The sequence below is a fragment of the Schistocerca serialis genome, chromosome 3 (genome assembly GCF_023864345.2).
Source record: "Schistocerca serialis cubense isolate TAMUIC-IGC-003099 chromosome 3, iqSchSeri2.2, whole genome shotgun sequence".
Taxonomy (NCBI): Eukaryota; Metazoa; Arthropoda; class Insecta; order Orthoptera; family Acrididae; genus Schistocerca; species Schistocerca serialis.
In genome coordinates, this window is record NC_064640.1 from 157,579,784 (window position 1) to 157,600,382 (window position 20,599).

General features: G+C 41.2%; 1 protein-coding gene across 1 annotated transcript in view; it reads right to left on the minus strand.

Annotated features, from left to right (window-relative positions):
- The window catches only part of LOC126469862 (serpin A3-1-like), a 150,732-nt gene that overhangs the window by 20,045 nt on the left and 110,088 nt on the right, over nt 1-20,599 (minus strand). Inside the window, exon 4 of the mRNA XM_050097172.1 lies at nt 20,257-20,484. Within this exon, the coding sequence (XP_049953129.1) occupies nt 20,257-20,484 (228 nt within the window). The remainder of the gene's footprint in view (nt 1-20,256; nt 20,485-20,599) is intronic.

Sequence of the window (20,599 nt, forward strand, 5' to 3'; positions counted from 1 at the left end):
GTTTTAGATAGCATACACAACGAAAGCAAATGATGGCAGAAATTATACCACAGGACAAGACCGCAAGGGCGCATACACCATATGATATGGTGTTAATTATCTTTCCCCAAAGCAAAAAGGTTTATCTAAGCACCACTGGTTCAGCCAGTTCTAGAAGAACAACAATTAGTCAAGTCAACGAAGGAAAATTAGGGGAAAAATTTCGTTTAGTCGCAAATTTTTACAGTGCTAGGAGGATGTGTCTTGAACAACATACTAAAAATCCTGACCTGTCAGGTCTGAGCGTTCGGGTGCGAGGCGTCTAAAGGTCACTTTTTTATTTCCTTCTCGAATAACTCGAAAACCACTGCTCATAGCGAATATGTTTCCCGGTACAAAATTGAACTGCATTAAATTTCCTGCAGATAATGTTGTACTCCAGAATGAGATTTTCACTCTGCAGCGGAATGTGCGCTGATATGAAACTTCCTGGCAGATTAAACCTGTGTGCCGGACCGAGACTCGAACTCGGGACGTTTGCCTGTCGCGGGCAAGTGCTCTACCATCTGAGCTACCCAAACACGACTCACGGCCTGTCCTCACAGCTTTTCTTCCACCAGTACCTCGTCTCTTACTTTCCAAACTTCACAGAAGCTCTCCGGCGAACCATGCAGAACTAGCACTCCTGGAAGAAAGGACAGCCACAGCCTGGGGGATGTCTCCAGAATAAGATTTTAACTCTGCAGCGAAGTGTGCGCTGATATGAAACATCCTGGCAGATTAAAACTGTTTTAATCTGTCAGGATGTTTCAATGTTATACTCGTTTTTCTCTCTAGTTGCAGGGGGAGCCAAAAATCACAGTCTATTAAAAATATTGTTCTAATGGTATAAAATGAACGTTTATCTTTTAATGAAGTGGGTTAAAACACATATTAAATGTGTGTACCGCATTTAAGTGCTGTAGAACCGTAATAAGTGATAAACTGTGTTTAGGGGGTGGAGTGCGGTTGGAGAGTGGGGACGTGAAGGTAAAAGTGCGAAGGACGGTAGGTCGCCAGACCGCGATCAATCACTTCATTCCTTTATAGATTTGCAAACTACAGATACAACTGCTGATTCCCCACTCTGTCTACCCTACTACGTCGCAAAAAGTAACTAAACGGTATTTCACAAAGTTATACGGACCCTCCGTAGCACGCCTTATGAATCGCTGGCGACGCAAGACGTGCATGGGGAGTGTTTATTTTGCACAAAATTCGCTAATACTACGTGGAATGCAGATAGGAGTTACTAAAAACACTAACGCAAGTAATGTATACAGACAGAATTTATGTATATATCTGAAAACAGTTCTACACTGCTAGAGGGGAAACTGATTCTGATGTTTGTCTTTATTTTTAACAATACTTTTAATAACTTGCGCTTTTTCCACCCCCTGCAACGTAGGAACTATTAGTCCTAGAGAAAAAATGAGTACGATCTCTTTTGTAGGCAATTTTACGTGGTTCGAGTATGTTTCACGAAACATTTTCGCTACAAGCCACACCAAAAAGAGTGACCTTTAAACGCCACCACACCCCAACACTTGCACCAACAGGTGAGAGATTTTAGCACGTTGCTCATGACCCTCCCTCCAAGCACTGTGCAAAAATTTGCGACTGCACATTTTTCTCCTAATTGACGTTTTCTGGTATTCAATGACTGAGCTAATTGTGAAAACAACAGCTGTTACTTAAATCAAGAATTTCTTAAATAATTATTAAATCGTGAAATTTTGCACAAGATTACTACAGAGTAGGAGAAAGCAAATTTTCAAAATGTCTGTAGCATTATGTAACACTATGTTTGATGGACAACGACGAACAAGACGAGACCAGAAACAAGAACTAAACTTTACAAGACAGTTGTTATTAACTAGTTGTGTATGTTAATAAGAGTTCGTTACTAACAAAGAGAAAAATTACGATGCTGTATAGTGATATGAGATTTTTAAAGACGATACCACGATACGGAAGACATTACTAGGAAAATCTGGGTATACGACGAGGCCAAAGATGGAAGAGCTTAATACCGAAGTCCAGTAATGAAAAGAAAAATAGTGTAGATGTAGACCTACAGTCCACCATTGTAAATTACTTGGAAGAAACTATTTAGAAAGACAAAGGAAGTCATGACAGGGAAAGCTGTGAACATCTCTGTCACGAAGTGAAGAAGAAGATGATAAAACAGAAAGGCGAAGAACAACAAGGATAGAAATGAAAAGTGGGACGTCAATAAAACTTGGAGCCGGAACATTTTCTATTGCTTTATAAAAGAATAAAGCAGGCCATTGAGCTGAATGTCCGTATTCGACTAGTAAACCACTATCAATAATGTTCTGTATACTGATTCCATAATACTACCAAATAACTGCGCAATGTTTGCTCAGTAAACTATACTCAAAAATGTTCAAATGTGTGTGAAATCTTATGGAACTTAACTGCTAAGGACATCAGTCCCGAAGCATACACACTAGTTAACTTGAATTATCCTAAGGACCAACAGACACACCCATGCCCGAGGGAGGACTCGAACCTCCACCGGGATCAGCCGCTCGGCTAATCCCGCACGGCAAACTGTACTCCTTTTATCGTTCCATGAAAATTATCGTTTGGCAAAACAGACTATCTTGGAGGAAGAGAAAATGCTCGCTAAAACTACAGTAATTTTGAGAAAACAATGAAATTCATAAACACTGAGAAAATTTGAAACTGATATTTCAAGACTAGTGTAATGTCATCCAGTCAGTAAATTAACACCAAAATTTTTCCATCCTCACTGCCTAATTTCAGTAACAAAATCCTTTGTGCCATTATTGGAATTTTAAGCAACTGCGTAGTTACAAGAAGGATATAGCTCAATATACTGATATACTGACGTAGTTGATTTCTGAAAACCTACCCCCTAAAGCGTTTAAAGTGAGCTGTAATGCACACGCTGTGTTTCCTATATAAAGGCACATTGTTATTCTCGGCTCCAGTAATGTAATGTTGAAGGTTATACCTCGTATTTTAACAATAATTATCAACAATCGCAATTAATGCGCAATAAATAGAAATGAAAGTAATTAATAAATCAAAACAAAATATGAAAATGATAATCTGCCTTTAGGACCATTACCATTGTGAATTTCGCTTGCTGCCCTTCTGTTTGCGGCTACTTCAATGTGTCTCAAGCTTCGCCTTTAACCAGTAGGAACATCTTCATCTCCTAGAGATACACTACTTTTGCTACAGGTATCATCATTAAACTATGATTCTTACGTTCTTTGAGTATGTTTAGCCCTCCGGTTAGTATTTGTGTCGGCATCTCTCGAGCTACCACAAAAACTGTCATGCCTCTAGTCCCAGACTCAAAGCCTCAGACTCAAGTATTCTAATGCAAAACTGTACCAACTGCACTATCTGTGCAGCACAGCTGTGCTGTGCCGAATGCAGATACTTGTCACAAGTATGAGCAGATAGACAATACGCAGTCAAGATATAAATTGACCATTGGATTACCTACATATCAGGGGCAAGTGCGTGACCTGATCAAAGATCATTAGGCTTGACCTCATAACATCATCAGTGACCTGGAGTGTATGATATCACTACACCCCCTTATTGCCCCACTACCCTCTCTTCCAAGCAGGGCTAATAATTTACCCTGTTTTAAAATGAAACAGGTAATCACAGTGTACTATTTTAGCAGGTATTAAAATTAATGTTTAAAAATATCTGACCTTTTTCCACCGTGTTAAAAAATATTTAACAATACAGTATTTCCAACACTGTATTATTCAACAAAAAATGTTTATGTCAAGTGGTGTATTTATTGTCCTGCATGTATGCACACAGTTCATAAGGTTCCCTAAATTTTGTAAAAATGGCTCCATGTTCAAAAAGGATACTGCCAGCACTATAATTAGGTAAGCTTATTCACCTGAGTTACATAAATTAGCACAATTCTTACAAACAAACAAACACACACACACACACACACACACTACGTTTATCCCATGAACTTAAAAGTTAGGCACCACTTATGAACGTACATAGTTTGAGCTCTGTACCACACTTATGAACTTACAAATTAAGCAGTGCTTGTGGATGTATGTAATTCGATCTCTGTACCCAACTCCGTTGTAGGCACAATAGTTCCTCAAATTAAATATTGCTAGATATAAATTGTTTTACAAAATGTCATAAGGTTGAGTCAATATCTAAAATGTCTGCAAATATGCGTAAGCTTCATCTGAAACAAAAAGTTGAAATCAATGATATTTCGACATCTGAAATAGCTGACAAAACCGATTACTGAAACATGACTGTGGACTCTGAAATTAAGTGTCCAATGTTTTTTCCGTATCTAAATTGTAACAAAACACATTTGGCTGAAACAATATGCCAAGCATATACGTGAAATTTCATTTTTAGGCCTATACTTGTAAGGCACAAAAGAGCCCAATATTAATTATTGCCACTTATAAATTTTTCTGCAAAACACGAGATGCTTGTCAAGTGTGGCAGTTTTGATTCAACATCTAAAATGTCTGCAAAAATATATAAATATTAGCAATGGACACACAAGGCTTATGTTAAGTGTTACAATGGTATCTCCATATCTAAAATATCACTCAGTGTACTTAAAGGTTGTTGGCATTTCGGCCATAGGCTTACCTAAAACTTAGTTACTGATGCTACACAAAACGAACTAAGAGACCCTGACATTTTTACAAATCTTTCAGTAATTCATCACCTCACGAAGCATTATTTAAAGGGGCAAGAATACAATGCATCATGTTCTATACTAGAAAAAGTAAATGACAATTACTAGCTAAGGTTGCTTTTTATTACATTTGATCCAGGTATACTCGAAGTTATGTACAAAAAAATAAACTTTCAAGTAAGGGTGCAACATTTACGGATTGTAGCTATGGTGCCAAAGCTCTCTAAAATCTTCACATACTGTATTTCCAATACGTAGCTACTAAATAATATCAAATGTAATCCTAACTCCAATATAAAGATGTGAAAGCATACAACACAGCCAAAGTCAAATGAACTGACCAAGCACGATTTTAGGAGGGAAGAGAGAGTTTTGATTAGATCTTTATTGTATTTTATAACTTAAACTGCATGATTTTGTATTACACAAATATTTTGTGATGCTCTGAGTACCAGTGCAAACATGGCCAAATTTAATGGTGAAACAAAGTTCCACAAAAATGAAAGTTCGATATCTCTTCGCACCACAGACCTCTGGTTATGAACGAAAATTCGATTTTCACACCATTACAAAATCACCATTGTTACACAATGTCAACTGTCAACTGGTCATTATTGCTCCCATTGAGATTGGGGCGATTGTAGCCACCACATGTCAACTAACCACTGGACCCTCCAGTTGTGTTCAGGGTAATGGTAGTCTCTACAAGTCGACTGAGCATCAGTTGCAATCTGAGTAAAAGTAGTCATGTTGTAAATTGGGCATCACTGCATCATCCTGTAAACAGATGGTTTTACCTCCTGTAGCATGTGGGTTAATGGACTCACATTGTAAAATGACCATTAACATCCTACACTATAAACAGTGAACTGTTGACTGGCCGATACTGACCCAGTTAATTTTGGGCTAATGGTAGTCACCATGTAAACTGACTTTCACTGCCACACCCTATGACATGAGCGTCACTTCCCCATCCTATAAAATAACCATACCTGGCACTAATCGTATTTAGGGTAATGGCAGTCACCATGCATCAATTATCCAACATTATCACCATTTCTGTTTGAGGAAATGGTTGTCACCCTGTAAATTCACCATTAATGATTGATCCACCCTGTAAACTGATGACCATTTCCCTTTACAGCTGACCATCATTTCGTGCCTAATTGTGTTTGAAATATGGCTGTCATCTTGTGAGCGGACTACTAATGCCTCAAATTACATTTGAGGTAATAGTAGTCACCCTGTAAACTGACTATAATTGCCCCACTCTCGAAACTGTTTATCACTGCCGAACCCTGTACACTATCGATCATTGCTCCACAGTGTAAACTGACCATATTTGTCCCTTGTCAACTAACCTACATTCTCCAAAACTGCATTTGAGATATTGGTAGTCAACCTATGTATTGGCTATTATTGCTCCACCCTGTAAACTAACCATCATTCCCTCCCCATCCCTCCTTCTGCATTGGGGCTATTGGAAGTCACCATATCTCAACTGATCATCACTGCCCACCCAATTGTGTTTGGGATAATGGCAGTCATTTTGTCAACTGACTATCACTGCTTCCAACTGCAACTGGGTAATTTTAGTCACCATATTTCAAATGGGTTGTCAGATGAATATAAGTTAAAAGTACAACATCCATAGCACCATAGATCTAGGAGCATTCTATTTTTAAAATGACAAGCCATGTGGAGTTCTTTAATGAACTTACACTTTGTTCTCAAGATGTTTACAGCCCATTTATGTGACCATATATGCAAAGTGTAGTGCCAATTTGAAGACGACAGTATGATTCTGTCGAAACTAGTAACTGGAATAAAGGTTTTAAAATCAAACGATCTTGCCTTTCACACACACACACACACACACACATACACACACACACACACACACACACACACATATATATATATATATATATATATATATATATATATATATATATATCCAAAATTATGTTTACTGCAATCATAGCAACCCTATAAGTTGACTGTTATTGCCTTATTGCTCGAGCCTATAAAGTGACCATCATTGCCCTCCCTGACTGCATTTTGCTAATAGTTGTCGTCCATTTCTCAACTAGACATCATTTCCCCACAACTACAATTTAGTTAATAGCAGTCAACTGACTTTCATTGCCCCCAATTGCATTACACACATACATACATTAATCGTTCTTCCATAGATCATGAATACAACATTTCATAATGATGTGGAATGTGTCACTTTAACATAAGTTTTCTGTACACAAAATAATTAATTACTTTTACAAGTTACAACTTCATATCTAAAAATTCATCTATTGAATAGAAATTGTTGTAATCCAGAAATTGTTTTAATTTTCTTTTAATTCTTGGTTGACTATCTGTCAGAGTTTTAATGCTATTTGGCAAATGGCCAAAGGTTTTTGTGGTAGCATAATTCACCTCTTTTTGTGCCAAAGTGAGATTTACTCAAGAATAGTGAAGATCATCCTTTCTCCTAGTGTTGTAGCTATGTACTTCGCTGTTGTTTTTGAATGGGGATGGATTATTAATAACAAATTTCATAAGTGAATATATGTGTTGCGAAGGTACTGTTAATATCTCGAGTTTCTTAAATAAATGTCTGCAAGGTGATCTTAGGTGTGCTCCAGCTATTATTCTGATTACACGTTTTTGTGCAATGAATACTTTCTCTCTCATTAACAAACTGCCCCAAAATATGATGCCATATGAAAGCTGTGAATGAAAGTAGGCATAGTAGGCTAATTTACTGATATACTTATCACCAAAATTTGCTGTAACCCTAATAGCGTAAGTAGCTGAACCTAACCGTTTCAACAGATCATAAATGTGTTCCTTCCAATTCAATTTCTCATCAAGGCACACACCCAGAAATTTTGAATATTCTGCCTCAGCAACGGACTTCTGGTCACAGTCTATATTTATCAATGGTGTTATGCCATTTGCTGTACAGGACTGTATGTACAGTGTTTTCTCAAAATTTAGTAAGAGTTCATTTCCAGAGAAACACTAAATAATTTTCTGAAAGGCATTATTTACAATTTCCTCAGCTGATTCTTGGTTTTTGGGTGTGATTACTATATTTGTGTCACCAGCAAAAAGAACTAGCTTTTCATTTTCATGACTATAGAGTGACATAAGTGGCCCAAGACTGGACCCTGTGGGACACCATTCTTGGTAACTCCCCATTTAGAAGACTCTGCTGATTTTTGGAGACTATCTGTACTGTTAATTTCAAACTTCTGCATTCTTCCAGCTAAATGTGAATCAAACCATTTGCACACTGTCTGACTCATCCACAATACTTGAGCGTATCTAGAAGAATTTTATGATTTACACAATCTAAAGCCTTTGGGAGCTCACAAAATATCCCAATGGATGATATTTGGTTATTCAATGCGTTTAATATTTGATCAGTGAAAGCATATATAGCTTTTTCTGTTGAAAAGCATTTCTGAAAACAAAACTGAAACTTGGTTGGTACTCATTTTTACAAATATGTAATGCTACTCTTGAATACATTACTTTTTCAAGAATTTTGGATAAAGCTGTCAGAAGTGAGATTGGGTGACGGTTGTTAGCGTAAGACCTAGCCCCTTTTTTAAGCAATAGTTTAACAATAGTGTATTTCAATCTATCTGGAAAAAATGCCCTGTTTCAGTGAGCTACTACATATGTGGCTGAGAATCCTACTTATTTGTTGGGAACAAGCTTTTAGTACTCTGTTGGAAATGCCATCAATTCCATGTGAGCTTTCACTTTTGAGTGAATTTATTATATTGCTAATTTTGGTAGGAGAGGTGGGTTGAATTTCATTTTATCAAATTGCATAGGTATTGCCTCTTCCATTTTCTCCCTTGCATTTCCTAATCAATAGCTGGATCTTATTATCTTTACAACACTTAAAAAATTATTATTAAAATGTTTTCTACTTCTTACTTCTTGTTAACAAACATTTCATTGAGTTTGACAGAAATGCCGTCTTCCTGTGCTCTTCGTTGCCATGTCTCTATTTAAACAATATTCCGAATTGTTTTGATTTTATTATCAGTTGTGCTAATCTCAGACTAATGCACATACTTCTGGACTTTTCTTAATACAGTGCAGTAGTTTTAATAATGTTTCACTGTTTGGGGATCATTACTCCTCCTAGCTGTAAGATACATATCCATTTTCTGTTTAGAAGATATTTTTATCCCATTGATAAGCCATGGCTCTTTGCATGGCTTGTTATAATTATATTTCATTGTTTTCTTATGGAAACTGTTTTCAAATATAATCACAAAGGTATCATCAAACAGATCAAATTTTAAATTAGCGCCAGGTTCCCTGTACACTTCATCCCAGTCTAATTGTTGCAAACTTTCCCTAAAATTGTCGATTGTTAAATCGTTAATTGAATGCACTATTTTGGAGGATTGTTTTGCATTACTGTATGGAGCTATATCATATACTGTAAGTAGTTGTGCACCATGATCAGACAGACCATTCTTAACAGGAGAAGTTTTTATTTGATTCAGTTTATCCTGCTCTATGAAAACTTTACCTATCCGTGTGCTGCTTTCCTGTACCACCCGAGTAAGAAAATCAATAACTGACATCTAATAGAAAGAACCAAGCTATACTTCAAGGTCAAGCTTTCTATCAGACTGTTTCAGAAAATCTACACTGAAATCCCCACAAACAATAATTTGCTTTCCTCTGTCTGACAGATAGCACAAGAAAGAATTCAAGATTTTCAAAAGCAGTTGAAAGTTTCCCATTGGGGAGCGACACATGTCTACAATTATAAAAGTGCCATTATTTAGTTTAAGCTCAAATACACATGCTTCTATATCTTACTCTACACAAAATTTTTTAGTTTCCAAATTTTTCACACTATGACAGATTTTAACATATATGGTAACTCCTCCTCTCTCCATAGTGTCCCTACTTACATGTGCTGAAAGCTTGTATCAATCTAGTTTTATCATTTCCATACCGGTGAATATATGATGTTCAGACAGGCATAGTACGTCTATTCCACCCTCAGTTTCTAAATCTTCCAAACAAACAAGAAGCTCGTCTACTTTGTTTTTTAATCCCCTGATATCCTGATGCGATATGCTAACATTGATTTCACTGTGCTTTTACGAGAACCTAGTGGCATACTAACATTATTTTTCACTGTACTGTTATGAGAATCTTGTGATATTTTAACATCTACAGTACCTGCCTGTCTGATATTCTCATTAAGCTTAATTTCAATCAATATTGGCTGATTCGACTCTCAGGCTAAAAAAGAATTACTCCCATGAGTTTCAGTGTGTCCGCCCCCCCCCCCCCCCTTAAAGATTTTGCTATCATCCCAGCCAGTTTACCCTTCCCTTTCCTACTGAGATGCAGGCCATGTCTTGTGAAGTTCCAAACCTATGCCTGACAAAGTAGCCGCCTGAAGCAGCTAATCTATTTCCATATTGATCCTCCTGACAGAGTTGGCGCCGATCATACCGCATGAAAACAAGAACCAAGCCAACATTTGTATGGCTCTTTGCAGATGCTACTTTTTACCAGGTCAAACTCAGTATTGTAGCCCTGATCCCTATCAATATTGTTTACCACTCCACCCACTACAACAACATGATCCTGCTTTGTGAAACCCTTGCACAATGATCCTACATCCTCTACCATTTGGCTAAGACACGAACTGGGCTTGAAAATACTTGTGACCAGCGTAATGATGGTTACCATATGAAAACCAACCATCGTTGACCCCCCAACTGTGTTCTGAGTAATGGTAGACACACTGTAAATTTACCAACCTGTGCAACCATGTGAACTGACTTTCATTCCCCTCATTTGCATTTGGATTAATGGTAGTCATCCTGTAAACTGACCATCAGTGCCCCACTGTGTACACTGAACACCATTCTCCAGAGTGTAAGTTGACTTACATTGCCCTACCTTATAGACTGGCCATCATTGTTAGCAATTGTTTTAAGTGTAATGATAGTCACCATATGTCAGCTGATCATCATGGCTGTTATTTGCATTTGGAGTAATGCCAGACATAATATAAGCTATCCATTATTGTTCCACCCTTTAAACTGATCATCATCCCTTCTTGATAGTGCTAATTACTGCCCCCATTTGCATTAAGCTAATGGTAGTCACCATATGTCAACTGACCATCGTTACACCCTGACTGTAAACACAATACTGACAGTCACCAGTGTAAACTGATGATCATTGCGCCCACACTGTGTTGAGGATAATCATGATCACCATATGTCAACTTAACAACATTACCTCCATTTTCATATGAGGTAATGATAGTCACACTATAAACTGACCATTATTGATCCACAGTGTAAACTGATCATCATTTCCCCTTATCAACTGATCGTCAGTATCCCCAATTGCATTGCTAAACGCCGGGATGGTTCCTGCAAAAGGGCATGGCCCACTTCCTTCCACATCGTTCCTTAACCTTACAGGGACGATGACCTCGCTGTTTGGTCCCCTCCCCCAAATCAACCAACCCAATTACATTCATGTTAATTGTGGTCATCATATATCAAGTGACTATCATTGCCCACCCAGCTCTACACACATTAAAAAAAATTGTATCATCCCAGTTGACAGAACTCCTGAAGATATACATTGACTGTGGATACTGTGTCAGAGACACAGTCCGTTTGACTGTTCAGAGATGTCAATAAACCCGCCCAAAGATGTAAAAAAACCATGCATGAGCAGTGTCTATTAGACTGAGGGGGTCCGACAGCCGATCACTTCCAGTCATTCCACCAGGAAGGAGGTACACGGGTCGTGTTGCTTGCAGTTCAACCATGACTAGACGGTCAACACCGCTGTTCGATCACGTCCACATTGTTACTTTGATCCAGGAAGGACTCTCAACAAGGGAAGTGTCCAGGCGTCTCGGAGTGAACCAAAGCGATGTTGTTTGGACATGGAGGAGATACAGAGAGGTCGATGACATGCCTCACTCAGGCAGCCCAAGGACTACTACTGCAATGGATGACCACTACCAACGGGTTATGGCCCGGAAAAAAACCTGACAGCAACGCCACCATGTTGAATAATGCTTTTTGTGCAGCCACAGGACGTCGTATTACGACTCAAACTGTGCGCAATAGGCTGCATGATGCGCAACTACATTCCCGACGTCCACGGGGAGGTTCATCTTTGCAACCACGACACCGTGCAGTGAGGTACAGATGGGCCCAACAACATGCCGAATGGACCACTCAGGACTGGAATTAAGTTCTCTTTACCGATGAGTGTCGCATATGCCTTAAACCAGACAATCATCAGAGGCGTGTTTGGAGGCAACTGGGTCAGGCTCAAAGCCTTAGACACACTGTCCAGCGAGTGCAGCTGAGTGGAGGTTCCCTGCTGTTTTGGGGTGGCATTATGTGGGGCCAATGTACGCCGCTGGTGGTCATGGAAGGCGCCACAATGGCTGTTTGATACGTGAATACCATCCTCTGATCAATAGTGCAACGATATTGGCAGCATATTGGTGAGGCAATCGTCTTCATGGACGACAATTCGCGCCCCCATTGTGCACATCTTGTGAATGACTTCCTTCAGGATAAAGACATCGCTCGACTTGAGTGGCCAGCACGTTCTCCAGACATGTACCCTATCGAACATGAGTGGGATAGATTGAAAAGGGCTGTTTATGGACGACGTGACCCACCAACCAGTCTAAGGCATATACGCCGAATCGCCGTTGAGGAGTGGGACAATCTGGACCAACAGTGCCTTGATGAACTTGTGGATAGTATGCCACGACGAACGCAGGCATGCATCAATGCAAGAGAACGTGCTACTGGGTATTAGAGGTACCGGCGTGTACAGCAATCTGGACCACCACCTCTGAAGGGCTCGCTGTACGGTTGTACAACATGCAATGTGTGGTTTTCATGAGCAATGAAAAGGGCGGAAATGATGTTTATGTTGATCTCTATTCCAATATTCTGTACAAGTTCCAGAACTCTCGGAACAGAGGTGATGCAAAACTTTTTTTGATGTGTGTATTTGTCATAATGACAGTCATCTTGTGAACTGACCATCACGCTCCCAATTGCATCTGGGGTAATGGTAATCGCTCATTAAATTGACTATAATTTCCCCATCCTGGAAACCGTCCATCACTGTCTCCCCCCCCCCCCCCCCAGTACACTGCCTATCATCGTCACAGTGTAAACTGACCATCAATGTCCCATTGTCAACTGACCATCGTTATACAAAACTGCATTCAGTATAACTGTACGAGGGCAGTTCAATTAGTAATGCAACACATTTTTTTTCTCGGCCAATTTTGGTTGAAAAAACCGGAAATTTCTTGTGGAATATTTTCAAACATTCCCGCTTCGTCTCGTATAGTTTCATTGACTTCTGACAGGTGGCAGCGCTGTACGGAGCTGTTAAAATGGCATCTGTAACGGATGTGCGTTGCAAACAACGGGAAGTGATCGAATTTCTTTTGGCGGAAAACCAGGGCATCTCAGATATTCATAGGCGCTTGCAGAATGTCTACGGTGATCTGGCAGTGGACAAAAGCACGGTGAGTCGTTGGGCAAAGCGTGTGTCATCATCGCCGCAAGTTCAAGCGAGACTGTCTGATCTCCCGCGTGCGGGCCGGCCGTGCACAGCTGTGACTCCTGCAATGGCGGAGCGTGCGAATACACTCGTTCGAGATGATCGACGGATCACCATCAAACAACTCAGTGCTCAACTTGACATCTCTGTTGGTAGTGCTGTCACAATTGTTCACCAGTTGGGATATTCAAAGGTTTGTTCCCGCTGGGTCCCTCGTTGTCTAACCGAACACCATAAAGAGCAAAGGAGAACCATCTGTGCGGAATTGCTTGCTCGTCATGTGGCTGAGGGTGACAATTTCTTGTCAAAGATTGTTACAGGCGATGAAACATGGGTTCATCACTTCGAACCTGAAACAAAACGGCAATCAATGGAGTGGCGCCACACCCACTCCCCTACCAAGAAAAAGTTTAAAGCCATACCCTCAGCCGGTATAGTCATTGTTACAGTCTTCTGGGACGCTGGAGGGGTTATTCTGTTCGATGTCCTTCCCCATGTTCAAACGATCAACTCTGAAGTGTATTGTGCTACTCTTCAGAAATTGAAGAAACGACTTCAGCGTGTTCGTAGGCACAAAAGTCTGAACGAACTTCCCCTTCTTCATGACAACGCAAGGCCTCACACAAGTCTTCGCACCCGAGAGGAGCTCACAAAACTTCAGTGGACTGTTCTTCCTCATGCACCCTACAGCCCCGATCTCGCACCGTCAGATTTCCATATGTTTGGCCCAATGAAGGACGCAATCCGTGGGAGACACTACGCGGATGATGAAGAAGTTATTGATGCAGTACGACGTTGGCTCCGACATCGACCAGTGGAATGGTACCGTGCGGGCATACAGGCCCTCATTTAAAGGTGGCATAAGGCCGTAGCATTGAATGGAGATTACGTTGAAAAATAGTGTTGTGTAGGTAAAAGATTGGGGAATAACCTGGTGTATTTCAATGCTGAATAAAACAACCCCTGTTTCAGAAAAAAAATGTGTTGCATTACTTATTGAACTGCCCTCGTAGTTACCCTGTAAATTGACCATTATTGCTCCACCCTGTAAACTGCCATCGCCCCCTCCCACAATATTGCACTTAGGCTGATGGTAGTCACCAAATGTCAACAGGCCATCTCTACCCACCCAACTGTTTTTAGGGTAATGGCAATCATCTTATCAACTGACCATTATTGCCCCAGCTGTGTTTTGGTAATGGTAGTCACTCTGTAAATTGACCATAATTGCACTACCCAGCAAACTGGCATAACTGTCCCATCCTACACACTGACCACCATGGACACGTTGTCAGTTCTACATCTACATCTACATTGATACTCCGCAAGCCACCCAACGGTGTGTGGCGGAGGGCACTTTACGTGCCACTGTCATTACCTCCCTTTCCTGTTCCAGTCGCGTATGGTTCGCGGGAAGAACGACTGTCTGAAAGCCTCCGTACGCGCTCGAATCTCTCTAATTTTACATTCGTGATCTCCTCGGGAAGTATAAGTAGGGGGAAGCAATATATTCGAAACGCACCCTCTCGAAACCTGGCGAGCAAGCTACACCGCGATGCTGAGCGCCTCTCTTGCAGAGTCTGCCACTTGAGTTTATTAAACATCTCCGTAACGCTATCACGGTTACCAAATAACCCAGTGACGAAACGCGCCGCTCTTCTTTGGATCTTCTCTATCTCCTCCGTCAACCCGACCTGGTACGGATCCCACACTGATGAGCAATACTCAAGTATAGGTCGAACGAGTGTTTTGTAAGCCACCTCCTTTGTTGATGGACTACATTTTCTAAGCACTCTCCCAATGAATCTCAACCTGGTACCCGCCTTACCAACAATTAGTTTTATATGATCATTCCACTTCAAATCGTTCCGTACGCATACTCCCAGATATTTTACAGAAGTAACTGCTACCAGTGTTTGTTCCGCTATCATATAATCATACAATAAAGGATCCTTCTTTCTATGTATTCGCAATACATTACATTTGTCTATGTTAAGGGTCAGTTGCCACTCCCTGCACCAAGTGCCTATCCGCTGCAGATCTTCCTGTATTTCGCTACAATTTTCTAATGCAGCAACTTCTCTGTATACTACAGCATCATCCGCGAAAAGCCGCATGGAACTTCCGACACTATCTACTAGGTCATTTATATATATTGTGAAAAGCAATGGTCCCATAACACTTCCCTGTGGCACGCCAGAGGTTACTTTAACGTCTGTAGACGTCTCTCCATTGATAACAACATGCTGTGTTCTGTTTGCTAAAAACTCTTCAATCCAGCCACACAGCTGGTCTGAAATTCCGTAGGCTCTTACTTTGTTTATCAGGCGACAGTGCGGAACTGTATCGAACGCCTTCCGGAAGTCAAGAAAAATAGCATCTACCTGGGAGCCTGTATCTAATATTTTCTGGGTCTCATGAACAAATAAGGCGAGTTGGGTCTCACACGATCGCTGTTTCCGGAATACATGTTGATTCCTACATAGTAGATTCTGGGTTTCCAGAAATGACATGATACGCGAGCAAAAAACATGTTCTAAAATTCTACAAGAGATCGACGTAAGAGATATAGGTCTATAGTTTTGCGCATCTGCTCGACGACCCTTCTTGAAGACTGGGACTATCTGTGCTCTTTTCCAATCATTTGGAACCCTCCGTTCCTCTAGAGACTTGCGGTACACGGCTGTTAGAAGGGGGGCAAGTTCTTTCGCGTACTCTGTGTAGAATCGAATTGGTATCCCGTCAGGTCGAGTGGACTTTCCTCTACTGAGTGATTCCAGTTGCTTTTCTATTCCTTGGACACTTATTTCGATGTCAGCCATTTTTTCGTTTGTGCGAGGATTTAGAGAAGGAACTGCAGTGCGGTCTTCCTCTGTGAAACAGCTTTGGAAAAAGGTGTTTAGTATTTCAGCTTTACGCGTGTCATCCTCTGTTTCAATGCCATCATCATCCTGGAGTGTCTGGATATGCTGTTTCGAGCCACTTACTGATTTAACGTAAGACCAGAACTTCCTAGGATTTTCTGTCAAGTCGGTAAACAGAATTTTACTTTCGAATTCACTGAACGCGTCACGCATAGCACTCCTTACGCTAACTTTGACTTCTTTTAGCTTCTGTTTGTCTGAGAGGTTTTGGCTGTGTTTAAACTTGGAGTGAAGCTCTCTTTGCTTTCGCAGTAGTTTCCTAACTTTGTTGTTGTACCACGGTGGGTTTTTCCCGTCCCTCACAGTTTTACTCGGCACTTACCTGTCTAAAACGCATTTTACGATTGCTTTGAACTTTTTCCCAGTGTCGGAACAGAAATTTTCGTTTTGATCTGTTAGGTAGTCTGAAATGTGCCTTCTATTACTCTTGCTAAACAGATAAACCTTCCTCCCTTTTTTTATATTCCTATTAACTTCCATATTCAGGGATGCTGCAACGGCCTTATGATCACTGATTCCCTGTTCTGTACATACAGATTCGAAAAGTTCGGGTCTGTTTGTTATCAGTAGGTCCAAGATGTTATCTCCACGAGTCGGTTCTCTGTTTACTTGCTCGAGGAAATTTTCGGATAGTGCACTCAGTATAATGTCACTCGATGCTCTGTCCCTACCACCCGTCCTAAACATCTGAGTGTCCCAGTCTATATCTGGTAAATTGAAATCTCCACCTAAGACTATAACATGCTGAGAAAATTTATGTGAAATGTATTCCAAATTTTCTCTCAGTTGTTCTGCCACTAATGCTGCTGAGTCGGGAGGTCGGTAAAAGGAGCCAATTATTAACCTAGTTCGGTTGTTTAGTGTAACCTCCACCCATAATAATTCACAGGAACTATCCACTTCTACTTCACTACAGGATAAACTACTACTAACAGCGATGAACACTCCACCACCGGTTGCATGCAATCTATCCTTTCTAAACACCGTCTGTACCTTTGTAAAAATTTCGGCAGAATTTATCTCTGGCTTAAGCCAGCTTTCTGTACCTATAACGATTTCAGCTTCGGTGCTTTCTATCAGCGCTTGAAGTTCCGGTACTTTACCAACGCAGCTTCGACAGTTGACAATTACAATACCGATTGCTGCTTGGTCCCCGCATGTCCTGACTTTGCCCCGCACCCGTTGAGGCTGTTGCCCTTTCTGTACTTGCCCAAGGCCATCTAACCTAAAAAACCGCCCAGCCCACGCCACACAACCCCTGCTACCCGTGTAGCCGCTTGTTGCGTGTAGTGGACTCCTGACCTATCCAGCGGAACCCGAAACCCCACCACCCTATGGCGCAAGTCGAGGAATCTGCAGCCCACACGGTCGCAGAACCGTCTCAGCCTCTGATTCAGACCCTCCACTCGGCTCTGTACCAAAGGTCCGCAGTCAGTCCTGTCGACTGCCCAAAATGGCATTCAGGATAGTGGTAGTCATCCTTTAAATTGAGAATTATTGTTCCACCGTATAAACTGATCATCACTACCCCTCCTCAACGGCACTCAGGTTAACATTAGTCACCGTATGTCAACTGACCATCATTTCTTCCCAGTTGTGTTTGTAGTATGGCTGTCCCTGTGTCATCTGGCCATCATTGCCACCCATTGTGTCCATGGTAGTGGTAGTCGCTATATGGCACTTAATCTTACCATTATTATTCTGTTTCACACAATTTCATGTAATAATGGTGATGTTTATGGATAATACGTTTACACTTTTGTTGTAACAGGTTTTTGCTAGTTCTAGCCGGTTCATGCCAAGTAATCTGACCATTATTACCCCAGTTTATTACAAAATGACGATATATGGGGTAATTCGTTACAATTTTGCTAAAAAATTATGATGTATGGGGCTTAGTGTTACGTAGTCTCTGCTGTGGGATAAGAGAAGATGACAAAAATTTTGTAAGACTAGATAAAGTTGTGACACTAGCGTGGAGGTCACTATAATATTTGGCTTACTTTGATAACAATTGTTGCTAAATGAAGACGAATTTTCGACAAATATATACATGGGAATAACATAATTTATTTTGTAGAGGAATATTTTCAACTCATTGTGGAGATGGTACAGCAAACAATAATATACAATGAAGAAACAAACAAACTTTTTTGCGTGGTTGTAACTATTATTTATTTTCTAATGCCACATTTCTCCTGATTCAAGCATCTTCAGATAGTCTGCTATTAGATGGTGTTAGGCACATGGGATACCAAGAATACATAACATTCTAGCAAATAACTGCTCTCGTCAAGTGTTAAGAAACACTGTGCAGTGTCCTTGTTGAGGCATGTAATGTAGTCCAGTGATTACAAAATAGAATCAGCTCTACACAGATGTATGTAGACCTGAGCCTGTTTTGTATTCATTGGACTACGTTACAGAGGCATGTACATAGACATATGTAGGCCTTATCCTAGTTTGTATGCACTGGATTATATTACGCACCTCAATAAGGACACCACGCTGTGTTTCAGAATATCTGATAAGGCCAAATATTCGATGGAACATATTGTATGCTTCGTATCCCATGTGCCTAACACCATCTAATATCAGCCAATCAGAAAATGTGGCGAAACATATCATTGGTAAGTAAATTATAATTACAACCCTGCAACCAAGACTGTTTGCTTCTTCATAGTTTACTTTGGCACAAAGAGCAGACAGTTCTACTGCTAAGTGCACTTTAAGCTGTAAGTTGTATCAGCAGTACTACCCATGCGTGTTATTTTATGTTATCTTATAGAATCAACTTCTAAGTATTTTGATCAGTTTAGGAACTGGTACTATGCTCTTCGCTTAACTCATAATTTGTTTCAGCAGTGCCCATCAGCCAGCCATGTGTATTTCGATAAGCCTTATTTTTCTGAACCATCAGTCTTCTGACTGATTTGATGTGACTGGCCACGAATTCCTCTCATGTGCCAACCTTTTCATCTCAGAGTAGCACTTACAACCTACATCCTCAATTATTTGCTTGATGTACTCTAACTTCTATCTTCCTTCACAGTTTTTCCCTCTACAGCTCCATCTAGTGCCATGGAAGTTATTCCCTAATGTCTTAGCAGATGTTCTACCATTCTGATAAGAAATACACACAACTTAGATGTGGAAATATTTAATTTGTAGGTCCGTTGTGCCTTGCAGAGTCTGGTATAATAATCACAGCTGGTCATCGCCAGTTGTCCGCAGCTCGTGGTCTTGCGGTAGCGTTCTCGCTTCCGGCGCACGGGGCCCCGGGTTCGATTGCCGGCGGGGTCAGGGATTTCTCTGCCTCGTGATGACTGGGTGTTGTGTGTTCTTCATCATCATTTCATCATCATTGACTCGCAAGTCGCCGAAGTGGCGTCAACTAAGAAGGACTTGCAATACGGCGGCCGAACTTCCCCGCATGGGGCCTCCCGGCCAACAATGCCTTACGATCAAAAAATGGTTCAAATGGCTCTGAGCACTATGGGACTTAACATCGGAGGTCATCAGTCCCCTAGAACTTAGAACTACTTAAACCTAACTAACCTAAGGACATCACACACATCCATGCCCGAGGAAGGATTCGAACCTGCGACCTTAGCAGTCGCGCGGTTCCGGACTGAAGCGCCTAGAACCGTTCGTCCACAGCCTTACGATCATTTCTTTTCATCGCCTGTTTATGTTAACCTGTAGGTTTTATCAGTAGTCCATCATCCGAGCCATATGTATGAAATGACCACACGCCTGTCTGGTGACTGTCGACGACTACTCACAATTGTCAAACTAATGGAGTACAAATCACGTGAATAGCGAGTATTGGGAAACGAATGCAGCTCAATCGGCTTCGCCATACAGGTGCAGTGCTCTACGGAAAGCCGTGATGGTCGTACATGAAAATGTGCCGGTCTAGGTTTGAAAAGGCAGTTTACATTCGCCTTCGTGACGGCGGACAGCCTCAGTACTTACGCGAAATCGAGACGCAGCAGGTCTGTGCCGTAGAGCCTGTTGACGGAGTAGCGGTAGCTGTCGCGGACGGGCAGGCCGTCCTGCAGGAAGAAGGCGGCGGCCACGTCGAGCGTGAAGTCGTGCCTCCGGGGCGCCTCCTGCAGCAGCCGCAGCAGCGCTCCCAGCTCGCGGTGCAGCGGCTCGTCCAGCCGAGTGCCCGCCAGAGGGGTCAGGATGCTCGCCAGCCGCCTGCAACAGCGCCCACCACATACTGCTGCAAACTGACGGCTAAGTAACACACTGAAGCGCCAAAGAAACTGTTATATGCATGCGTGTTCAAATACAGAGATATTTAAACAGCCAG